This window comes from Helianthus annuus, chromosome 13, assembly GCF_002127325.2.
Source record: "Helianthus annuus cultivar XRQ/B chromosome 13, HanXRQr2.0-SUNRISE, whole genome shotgun sequence".
In the NCBI taxonomy this organism is placed as follows: Eukaryota; Viridiplantae; Streptophyta; class Magnoliopsida; order Asterales; family Asteraceae; genus Helianthus; species Helianthus annuus.
The window spans coordinates 95,426,904-95,438,678 of record NC_035445.2 but is presented as its reverse complement, the minus strand read 5'-3'; the positions used below and the strand labels follow the sequence as shown (position 1 = coordinate 95,438,678).

At 36.8% G+C, this 11,775-nt stretch overlaps 2 protein-coding genes across 2 annotated transcripts; one reads left to right on the top strand and one right to left on the bottom strand.

Annotated features, from left to right (window-relative positions):
* The first annotated feature begins 2,154 nt into the window (after nt 1–2,154).
* Nucleotides 2,155–3,624, top strand: LOC110901371. Its single transcript, XM_022148202.1, has one exon. It carries the CDS (start codon nt 2,155–2,157, stop codon nt 3,622–3,624), a length of 1,470 nt encoding a protein of 489 aa, XP_022003894.1.
* Nucleotides 3,625–4,517: 893 nt separating this feature from the next.
* Nucleotides 4,518–11,210, bottom strand: LOC110901372 (receptor-like protein 46). The gene is made up of 5 exons (XM_035982294.1): nt 9,222–11,210; nt 6,475–6,537; nt 6,310–6,375; nt 5,189–5,232; nt 4,518–5,103 (listed from the first exon to the last, which is right to left on the bottom strand). Exons 1-5 carry the CDS (start codon nt 11,208–11,210, stop codon nt 4,518–4,520), a joined length of 2,748 nt encoding a protein of 915 aa, XP_035838187.1.
* Between the last annotated feature and the right edge of the window lie 565 nt (nt 11,211–11,775).

Here is an 11,775-nt window from a genome sequence, read left to right as displayed (position 1 = left end):
AAAATATGTTGGATACAAAAGTGTCTTTACGCGAATCATGTGAAAATCAAATTAAGTGATATAAGTCAAAATTGGTGGCACAAGAATTTTCACAAATACCTATGATTGATTATGAGAAAACGTATTCTTCAGTGGTGGATGCATTGACCTTCCAATATCTTATTAGTCTGGTAATATATAAAAAAGAATTGACACGCCTCTTATGAAAGTTATGTATCACTTGATACTAAGTCATATAAAATAAGTTCTCGAGAATATTATGATTATTATATAAATTCAGATCTGAATACATATACATGTTGTGTATGTTATTGAATTGAATATAATTGGAACTCCCTATGAGTATCCTAAAGCATTTGAGTGCTTAAGAGGTTAATTGAAACACCTTATGGATGTAATTATAGTACACCAATACTCCAATAAACATACATAGAAAATGTGTACCTGGTTATTATGGCATCTCAATGTATAATAATTCTCTATTCTATCTTTATCTCTATGCTCCTTTGATTATGTTCATATAGTAGTCAAAGAAACAGATCTGGAAGCAAGTTAACCCGACTGATAATTGTTGGTCCAAGCAGAGCGGCGATTTCGTGCTGATAACGTGTTTTGTAACAACTAGCCTATTAACATTATAGATATACGAAAGAAAGATTGGGGAGATGGATATATCTTATTGATGTGTAAAACGGATTACATATGCCTCTATTTATAAGCTTACAAGAATGGGGGTTAAGTATATGGAGAGTCATAAGAAAAGTGGATAGTCACACAATTAATACATAATAATTCATAACAATAAAGTTTTTTTTAAATAATATTTCACCCACTGGAAAACCCTCCATACCCTTCAAATTTATTCCACACAAAAGAGCCAATGATTGGGCAATCATTGGCTGACACCCAGTCATAGACAATTAATAGGATGTGTGAAAAAGTAACCAAAAAGTAAACGTATAGGGCAATGAGGAGCTTATCAGGTGGGTCCATTTTCAGGTGTATATGGCAATGAGGGGTGTATAGGGTTAGGGATGTGTGGATAAATTGAGGGGGATGTGTGGATAACCAAAGCCTTTAAATAACCCCAACTATCACCAATTAGCGATAACACTTCTAACTTTCGATTCGTACACCAGCACTCTCAACTTTCAACTTACTCTCTAACTAACAGAACCCTAACACAATTAGCTGATGTCAGCTGCCACATCATAAAAAAAATGCCATATCAGCTGCCACGTCATAAAAAATGTCATATCAGCTGCCACGTCAGCAAAAATGATCACATCGGATGCCACATCAGCAAAAACTAACTGGGTTGGGGTTCAGTTAGTTATGGGGTGTTATCGGCCAATAAGTTGAAAGTTGGGCTTATTTAAATCCAATATATATATATATATATATATATATATATATATATATATATATATATATATATATATATATATATATATATGTGAAGTATAGGAAGAAAACCCAATTTAGTTGAAAAAACTCAAGAAAACCCTATATAACATTTTTATTTTTTTCTTAAAAAACAGGAAATGTAACATAAATATATTTGAACATTTTTATAAGAAAATGCAAAAAACGCCGATTAGTTTTTTTTTTTAAATTGTTCAAAATCTGTATGTTATATTTTTTTGGACATATATATTATGTAATATAAAATTTTTAACATTTAAATAAAAAAACTACTCAACATTTTTTTGTTTTTTTACACACAAATGTTCAAATACATGTATGTTACATTCCCTATGTTTTTTAGAAAAAAAAATAAAAATATTACATAAGATTTTTACAAAAAAATTTTGAGTTTTTTCAACTCAAGTGTGGATTTTCGTTTTATATTTTCCCTGCATAAATACAAAATATTTCTACACAACAAAAAAACTTTACTGGTCCAATGGTTCTCCAAGCTTCTTCAAGAGAAAGATAAAATATTGGTCCATATATTTGTCCCAGTATATTAATTATTGGAAGCTAGCTTCTCTCAACACAAACAAAAATAATTTGGCTAACCCATAACGGATTCATACTTTGTGTGCATACTCAAGGTCCATGTGTCTATATAAGGGACGAGCTAGTATAACCATATTCATCTCAACCACTAATATATACACTTCTCCCCTTTGAGTGCCCCATACCACAACCATGGCGCTAACATCAATCCCAAGTTTTTTCGTGATTCAATCCTCTGCTAGCAAGCTTTATTTAACTCCAAATACCACAGAAAAAAGGCCATCAGGTGTTCTGGAATTCAGCGAAGCTCGTATATTTAGTCCGCGTGTAAAGTTCGCAGCGGAGCAATCAAAAAAGGGTGGTGATGCTACCTTGGTACACATAAGATCTTGCTTCAACAATAAGTATTGGGTGCCACATGAAGTTAGCAAAGGAGTATTTGAGGTTGGCGCGTCCGCCAACAAACCACAGGAAGACACAACAGATCCCGCATGTACCTTGTTCCGTGTTTCTATCCATTCAGATCCAGATGGAACCTCGGGTTTTCGGTTTTTCCACGTCAGTACGTCTCTGTACGCAGTGAACTTATCGGGCGGCTTGGGGATGATCACCGGTCCTCCTAGTTATTCTACTTTCCCTGCGGTTGACTGGGAAACGCTTGTGATACTTCCTGATCAAGTCGCATTCAGATCTCAACAGCTAGGTGGCAATTACCTTCGCTCCCGTGTCATTGATGGTTACAATCATAATAGCTTTGAGTCTGGATTGGACATTGGAAATCCAGAAGTAGGCTATGAACTCATTCCCGCTTCTCATGGTAATTACTATCGTATAAAGAGCTTGTCATATGGAAAGCTGTTGACGAGAATAAACCCCGAGTGGATAGCGGCTCATGCTGAAGTTGAAGACAACTCTAATGACACCTTGTTTTCATTTATCAAAGTAAGCGACAATGTCTTTGCTCTTTCTTATTTCGCCAACAAGAGGTTCTGCGGTGGAGCCGGAGCTCACAATTGCTTGAGTGCGTCCTATTCGCAACTATCAAAAGAGACGAGGCTGATAGTTGAAGAGCGCGTCCTGCAGAAAAAGATCTCAAATGTAAGATACCGGCTCGACCACTCCATTATCTATGATGAGCAAGTTGAAGAGGTTGTTACTGAATTTGCAACAAATATTAGCCCTGACAAAGAAAACAGTACCACCTTAGAATTTACTCAAACCGAGTCCATTACCGCTACATGGAATAACAGTCAGTCATTGAGTATTGGAGTATCTTTGAGTGCTGGAGTATCTTTGGGTGTAAGTTTCGAAGCTGAGGAGATTCCATTTGTTGCCAATACGACGCTGGAGTTGTCATTGTCAACTGAATACGGATCCTCGCATGAATGGGGAACGGCCAACACGAAAGAGCATGAATCAAAGGCAAGTTACACTGTTCCGGTGCCACCGTTAACTACAATGAAGTTATCGCTTATGGTTTCCAAGGGTGCTTGCGACGTGCCTTTTGACTACACGGAAAGAGTCCTTCTTTCAAATGGTGAATGGGTTACAAGAGAAAAGGATGATGGAATGTACAAAGGCCTCAACACCTTGAAATTTGATTTCCATTCCTCAAAAGTGGGTTATCAGCCTGGTCTAGGACAAGTGATTGGTGACCAGTGATTGCATCTTTGTTATATGGTCAGGCTGATCTAGCGAGCCATGATCCGTACGTCTTTCATTTATATATGTGGTGTTAAAAATAAACGGGGTCTCTTGGATTGTCTCCAGACTCTTAGTGTAACAATCTATGTATGTATCTACGTATATAATTTCTTTATATGTATGTATCTACGTATATAATTTCTTTATCTCAATAAACCAAATTAAAATCTGATCCAGAAGGTGTGGCAGTGGCTGTTGATATCCACACTTATAAAGGCATGATGGATCTTTCTTGTAGTAAATGTAAGAAGACCTAGTATATCCGAGTTCACTTTGACTCTAACACGGACACTATAAAGGGAAAATTACGAAAATGTTGGTTGACCAAACCACTTTTTAAATTTGTCACCCTTAGGCGTCGGTGGAGAGGGCGCTCCCGAATCTGATGCGTCCGCATATGGGATGTCGCCACGTGTCCAAATGAAAGAAGTGGTTTGGCTGACCACTCCAAGTGGCTCGGCCTTGGCTGACTCTTCGGAGTGGTTCGGCTTACCACTCCAAGTCGCTCAGCTGACCACTCATGTTATTAATTTAAAAAAAAAAATGTAAGTTATCGTTTCAGCTTATAAATACGCAAGAGAAGGTAATTTCGTTAAAAAAAGACGGTTTTTAGCGATGGATTATTTTCACATGAATGTAAGAAATAATTTTTTTACATTGAAAAGTGGTCTTCGTTTTCAACGTTATAATTTCTCCAAAAAACGGTTGAAATACCGTTGGGCAAAATTGTAAAAAAAAATATTTATTTACCTGAATGGGTTGACCAGAATCCGACTCGTTTAAACTAAATCCAAACCCGTGAATTTCGTGTTAAACTTGTGCCGTGAAAGTGGTGACGTGGCAACACCAAGTTAGTACGACGTGGTCCATGAATTCAAAGTGGTGACCGTATTGTTCCTTTTGTGACACGGTCTATGCCCGCCAAGCCCTTGAAACGACGTAAAAAGCTTGTTGCAGTTCAAGCATTCGTACTTATTTCGTTTCTTATTCGGCCCCTCGCGTTCTAGTTCAGGAGTATACGAATCATCATCATCGCGAACTCTTTTTTTCAAATACGTGAATTCTCTAAACAAATTCCTTCTTATTTCGAGATTCTGTTCGTAAGTCAGTTCTTGCGCTTTATCGAATACCCATTTCGACTTCTTGTTCGGGTCACCGTATCGAAGCAATTCCTCAACCGAAATGTCCGATTCCACTTTTCTAGCAGTAAGATTCTCGAATTGAACAGTATCGGCATCCAAACCGCCACTTGATTTCTTACTGATTCTTTCAACCGAAGACGATTTCGTCTCGAGAACAGCAGAGTTATTGTTCGACGATTCGACAACCGAATTCACACCAGCCCAATTCGCGGAATCTTTCGACAACATCATCAAACACATAGCAAGTTCTTCTTGATCAAGCTCACCAGTCTCAGAAACAGAAGATGACCCATAGTGTTTCACAGTAAGTTAATGAAAAATCCAAATCCGATGCAATGAAAAAATCCAAGAGCCCCGAGCTGATCTGAGCATATTCATACCGATCTGCCATTATTTTGGTATCACCAACAGCTGCATCTAAGGTCTGCATGGTAAAAGTTTGATTATAAGTAACACATGTTAAGCTATTAATAAAGGGATTGATTAAATGTGCCCTTGTATGCTTTAGTGAACACCTCTATTGAATAAAAGTAGGGAGAGATGAAATGACTGATTTAGTAGAGAAGAGATACGCCAATGATGGCCAGCCCAGCTGGTTGGAGGTGGGAGGGTTTACCACGCTTGCGTTGGTTCCTGCCCAGGTGGTTCCGAGTTCGATCCAGGAGGTATGCAAAACATGCGAAGCCTTCGGGCGAGGGGTTGAAAAGCCTGTATGCGCTGGGGATTCGAACCGGGGGAGTGTAGGTTGTAGGAAAACGACTTACCCAGGTGATCTAAGCCGTTCAAAAAAAAGTAGAGAAGAGATACATTTAGTAAAATAAATAGGGATGGGGTGCGTGTAGCACAACCCTTTGTTGGTGTTTTAAGCTTCAAAATCACACACAGCAAACTCATGAACATGAAGGTGTTTACTGTTTAAAACACACTCTTCATTCATTGTAAAATTTACATGTAAATAGAACAAAAACAAAACTGACGTGAAGTATCTTGACCCACTACCCGTTACTTTGACTCGAATATAAACTAATTAACCCTTGTTCTAGACACACTACTTGCATAATCAAAAAAAAAATTGACCCATCACCTATTATGAACAATAAACCTGTGACTAAATAACAACTTTTCTGTTGACCCATTCCAAACTATCCACAGCTGACCCGTGACCCATGAACAATCCGATTAGACCTACACCCTTAATATATTATGCAAATATAAAGCTTAGGAAAAAAAATATTATACCTTGTTATGAACTTCAGCGACCAGGTCATCATACGTGCCGCTATAGGGAATAAAGACACAAGACAATGAATAATTAAGCTTCTTCACGGCAGCTTCAAATACTTGTATCGAAAATCCAGTCACGTAGGTTTCATTCTTGTCTGGATCATAACTAACATTAACAAATTGCCTGAAAGCACCTCTTGCTGGCACACCAATCTTTAGTGGTTTCTCTTCATTTCTCAGTACGCGACCCATAGGCGTTGGTGCCAGTACCAATTACCACTGCGGCAACTGTGTCTTTATCAAGAAAGTGCCCAACAGCCAATGTTCCCACACTATCATTCACCTGTTCACAAATAAACCCATGTACAAGACTGTGTTAATCCTCAACAATAAAAAACAAATATTATTTTTCTGGATGTTAAAATTCTTACACGTGCAGCACATTCATATCTAGATATCTTCTGGACAATGCTTTTTGCAGACATTCAACGGCGTCTTTTTCAACCTAAAATAATAACAACATGATATTAGATACATGACGATATAGTTACAAACTTCAAAATGATACCAAATGTACCCTCTGAAGTATCAACTCAGTTTTTTATACAATAGGGGTCAATTTTGTTTACTTAATTGCAGTCCGATTACATCACATGATTGCACGTTTGCACTTTTATAGCAACTTTAGATGGCCTTTACATTTGGAAATTCATGAACAAAACAAAAAAAAACTTTGCAACATATAAGGCTGATGTAAATGCCTAATATACATTAAGCTTTATTGTTTAATATGTAGCAAATGTGATAATCATCAAATTACAGAGAAGGAAATTTGTGAGCAACTCTTATGATTAGTCCCAAAATCATTCAACAAAACGTTATGTACTGCATCATAATCATAATATATAATATAAAAGCGGGAAACGGAACAACACAATACCATTTTATCTATAAGGATTAAGATAATTCTAATCAAGAAATCGGTGTATTCAGAGGTCAATTAAATTCACATGATAATGAACAAACAAGGAAAACCTGAATGGAATACTTAAAACCCTAGCTTCTGGTCGGGCCTGCTTCTAAATCGATCTTGCTTCCAATCGCTTCCAATTTGTCGCTCTCTCTCTCTCTCTCTCTTTCTGATCATGAACCATAGACAAGGGTGGGATGGAAACGGAGGGGAGGATTGAAGCGACTAATTAAAGGCAGGACGATTGGTATGAAACTGGTCGTGTGTTACAATTATATTCAATGCTAATCTCACACTTAAATCCCACAATTGCCCTTTTAGGCGTCTTAAACTTGAATGGAATTTCCAATTTTCATTTTCATGGCTTTAAGCACCTTGTACATGTTGCTTTAAAATTAATACGTATAGCAAAATTACCATCTTGTACATCACTTCTTCTTTTTATAGTATTATAGATTATACTAACGTTGTTTTTTTTAGATGTTTAGTCAAGTGGAACCATTTTCTGCAAAAAAAATAAATAAATAAATAAATAATAATAATAATAATAATAATAATAATCATCATCATCATCATCATCATCATCATCATCATCATCATCATCATCATCATCATCATCATCATCATCATCATCATCATCATCATCATCATCATATGCTAAATGATTAATCTTTTTTATGTACTTGTTACAAAGTTAATATTGTTTAATCCTTCTTTAGTTCTTTATGCTGAATATTTTTTTCTTTATTTTGCTCTAAATGTGTAGTTTTTATTTTATTAAAATGTTTAATCTTGTGTAACTACTTGCTATAGATTATTTTTAAATGTGTTTTTGGGAAAAGAAGAAACTCCACATTCAAAAGTTTCAATCCCTTTGAAAAACCCTTGTGCGAAGCTGCTAATACCTGCTGTCACTCGTCACCCCCACCCCTTGTTGTAGATTCGCATTTTATAGATAACCACTTGTCTACTTCTTGCATTCTTGCTTAAATGTTGGTGTTTTTTTAGGTTTAGAGTTTTTAACCTTGTTTGAATATCCATTCTTGCCTACAAGTGTCTTAGAATATTTTGTTTAAAACGTTGAGTGGCAAGAGTCTTGTAGATGCTATAGTCACATATTTTACTTTGTTTAAAACATTGTTATTTGATCTTTAATAAACCGTTCAACTATGCATCATGGTTTCGATCTTTTGTCTGATTGTTGACTTTTGTACTGCTTGTTCTTTTGATAATAAATCAAGCTAACCATAGTACAATCAAGGGCTCAACTATTTGGGGCAGAATATTCAATTAACAAGCTTGACAAACTAATGCAATAATTTAGGCAATTAATAAATAAATCAAGCAAACCATAGTACAATTTAAGTTGTTCCCAAAAATCAAAGCATTTTGACTCCAGGAAAATATGCATTTGTAAAACTAATTTCTTGTCATCACAAGTGGAAGACATGCCAGACAAACAAACCACAATCAAGGAGATAGCATGTTTTATATGGCTCAGAAAGAAGCAACGAAACTCAAATCCTAGGCCAAACATCAAATAGTTGTAATGAGTTATAATGATTAGTGAGTGTACATTTATTTTGAATCAGCGGCCTTCAATTTCGTTACCGCCTCAACAAAATATAGATCAATTGAAACCTTCTTCAAAATAGAGAAATCGAATTCGATTGGGATGAAGGGATGATTTGGAATTTAAACAAAGAACGATGAATGTGGCCCGTAATAAGCGGCCCTGCTACTGCCCAAGCGTCTAGCATGTAGCCCTGCTACTACCCATTCTTGCAGTCCGAGCCAGCGCTTAGCCCATATTGCATGTTTAATTAATTTTAAATGTGGAGGCCTTATAGATTGGGGGCCTAAAGCTCTAGATTCATTTGACTTGGGCTTGGGCCGACCTCTTTAGCACATGTGACCATATTCTTATTTGCTAGTGATTAATATACAACAACAACAACAACAACCGAACCCAATAATTCTACTTATAGCAAAACTATTTGTAGGGTCTGGAGTTATCGGTGATTAATTTATATTTTATAAAACACTTACAACTTTTTATTGATAGCTCCTAAGATCTTATATTGTAGGATCAAACACATAATAATTATACAGGTCTTTGAAGAAAGTGAAGGTTTTCACCACAATTTGAAAAGCCTAAGAAAATCCAAAAAATAGCCCATGATCACGATTGATGAGAAGAACCCAAATGGGAAACCAACCCAAGTTCCCTCCCATAAAAACCACGAATTTTTCCCGTCTTCATCATCTTTTTCTTTTTCTTTTGACGGTCGGATATCCTCAGGACACGTGACTCCAATCTGCATACCACACAATCCGGCGTTGTTTCCAAATTCAGTCATAGTGTCCATTTGCGAACCAACAGGAATCTTACCAGTTAGCCTGTTGTTGCTCAAATCTAAAACTGAGACTTGCTTGAGCTTCACTAGTGATTGAGGAATCGAACCTGAGATTTCATTGTGTGACAAATCCAAGCTTTCTATGTTCTGTAGATCACCGAAAGACACTGGAATATGCCCCGAAATCCTATTGTGTGAAATGTTGAACAATTTTAAGGCTTTGAGATTGCCCAACGATGACGGAATTTCACCAGATATTTTGTTGTGTGATACGTCCAACAAAGTGTAGGTATCAAAGTTATGGAATGCTAGGCCTTGAAAAGATTTCTTCCAAGTTACAACTAAGTCCCTATAGGTAAAATCTCTATCTATAGCCAAAATGGAATGTGAAGTGGGAAAGAGTGTAGGAATCTGATGAGTTTCCATCATTATTGGAAGGTTTGTCATCTCCTGTGGAAGACTTCGAGTTAGGTTGTTGCATGAGAGATCAAGTATTCTAAGAGACGTGAGGTTGTAGATGTTGCTTGGGATGTATCCTTCAAGAGAATTATTTCTTAGGATAAGAGCTTCAAGAGCTTGGTTTTGAGGGAGGGTATCCTGTAATTTTCCGGTAATATTGTTTCCATGGAAATCAAGAACTCGTAGGTCGACCAATCTAGTCCAATACCAAGGCAAGTTTCCAGAAAACTTATTCCCACATAAATAAAGATGTCGGATTCCTTTAGGAAAATTTATTGGGATATTACCAGAGAAATTGTTGTAGGACAAATCTAGGGTATGCAACATAGATTTGTCTCCAAAAAGAGGTAAGTTGTCACCGAAAAGTCTATTTGTGGACAAGTCTGGATATATTAGAGTGTCAATCTTGAAGATGGACATTGGAATTTGTCCTGAAATGTTATTTTCAGATAAAGAAAGATAACCAATCTTTTTGGCGTTGCCTATATTTTCTGGCAACTCCCCATAAAAATTGTTCCTAGACAAATCAAGCACTAACAAATTCGCGGATTCAATCAGAAGAGGTGGGATTAATCCGGTAAGCTTGTTTTCAGAAAGGTATATTATTTGAAACTTCCCCCCTATAAGAAAATCTGGATATCTTCCTTCTATATTATTCTGGCTCAAATCAAGATAAATCAAACGTTTTTGAGAAGAAATCCATTCTGGAAATTGACCGGAAATGTTACAAGAAATCAGAGAGAGGAACTTTAGACTATAATTTGGAATAAACTTAGCTTTGTTATTCCAAGTTAAGCCGTTTCCCTTTCCGCCAATGAACAATGTATCTAGAGATGTGAAATTGAATAACCAGGTAGGAATTTTTCCAACGAGCTTGTTGTTGTGGAGCCGAAGGATTACTAACTTGCTCATGTTTTGCATGGATGATGGAATTGGACCTGTGAATTTGTTGTTACTGAGATCAACTGCAGTAATGTTGGGTAATGTCCCTATGGAAGCCGGAATTTGCATCGAAAAAGAATTATGAGACAAATCTAGTGTTTCTAGATTCTTGAGGTTTGCAGTTGAAGATGGGACTCCACTTGAGAATTTATTATTTTGCAATAATAATTCTCTTAACTTAGTTAATTTTCCAATCTCTTCTGGTAATTTTCCCGAAAGAAAATTGGCACTCAAGATAAGTGATTCAAGATTTAGAAGTTTTCCAACTTCAACACTTAAACCCCCCTTGAGAGTATTATCACTCAAATCAAGAACTCGCAGAGATTTGAGTTTGAAAAGATGAGAAGGAATCCCACCTTTGAAATAATTGTAACTTAACCTCAGTGTAGTTAAGTTCTGAAAAGACCCGAACTCTGGTCCTAGTTCCCCCTCGAGCATATTGTTGCTCATGTCCAAATAGTGTAAATTTGTCAACCCAAAAAGTTGGCGGGGATGGAGCCGTTGAACTGGTTGTCTTTCAGGTCAAGGTGAACCAGTTCGGTGAGATTCACAAACCCATCACCAGGGATTTCGTCATGCAAAGAATTGTTGGAGATATCAAGTAGTGTGAGTGACCTGATATGAAAAAGGGGAGCCAATATATCCGAAAATACAGGAGCCGGATCGATACCAGGAAGAGGAACAACTAAGCCATCCAGGTGGAGCTCTGTGATAGTTTTGGTTTCGGTGCAATTAACACGCTCCCAAGAGCAACAATCGGAAGTAGGATTCCATGATTTTAGTTGTACCATGTGATAAGAACTAGAACTGATGGTGGTGGTGAGGGTGGATTTGAAGTGAAGAAGTGCTTGTTTTTGATGGGAAGGACAAGAGAATGATGGGATTGGAATACAGGTGAGTATAAACAAGATTGTTGACATTAGCAGTGGTGTGCTTATGGTAATGGCCATGGTGGTTTAGGATGGTTCTATCTTTTATTCATTTGTGGCCACAACGGTGATTATATATAAAAATG

Excerpts from the sequence above, each read along its gene's own strand:
- LOC110901371 (XM_022148202.1), top strand. The coding sequence starts at position 2,155 with ATGGCGCTAACATCAATCCCAAGTTTTTTCGTGATTCAATCCTCTGCT.
- LOC110901372 (XM_035982294.1), bottom strand. The coding sequence starts at position 11,210 with ATGAGCAACAATATGCTCGAGGGGGAACTAGGACCAGAGTTCGGGTCT. Across the intron at positions 5,233-6,309 it reads AAGACACAGTTGCCGCAGTG|ACCTTAGATGCAGCTGTTGG; the intron begins GTAATTGGTACT and ends TTTACCATGCAG. Across the intron at positions 5,104-5,188 it reads ACCAAAATAATGGCAGATCG|CTATGGGTCATCTTCTGTTT; the intron begins GTATGAATATGC and ends TACTGTGAAACA.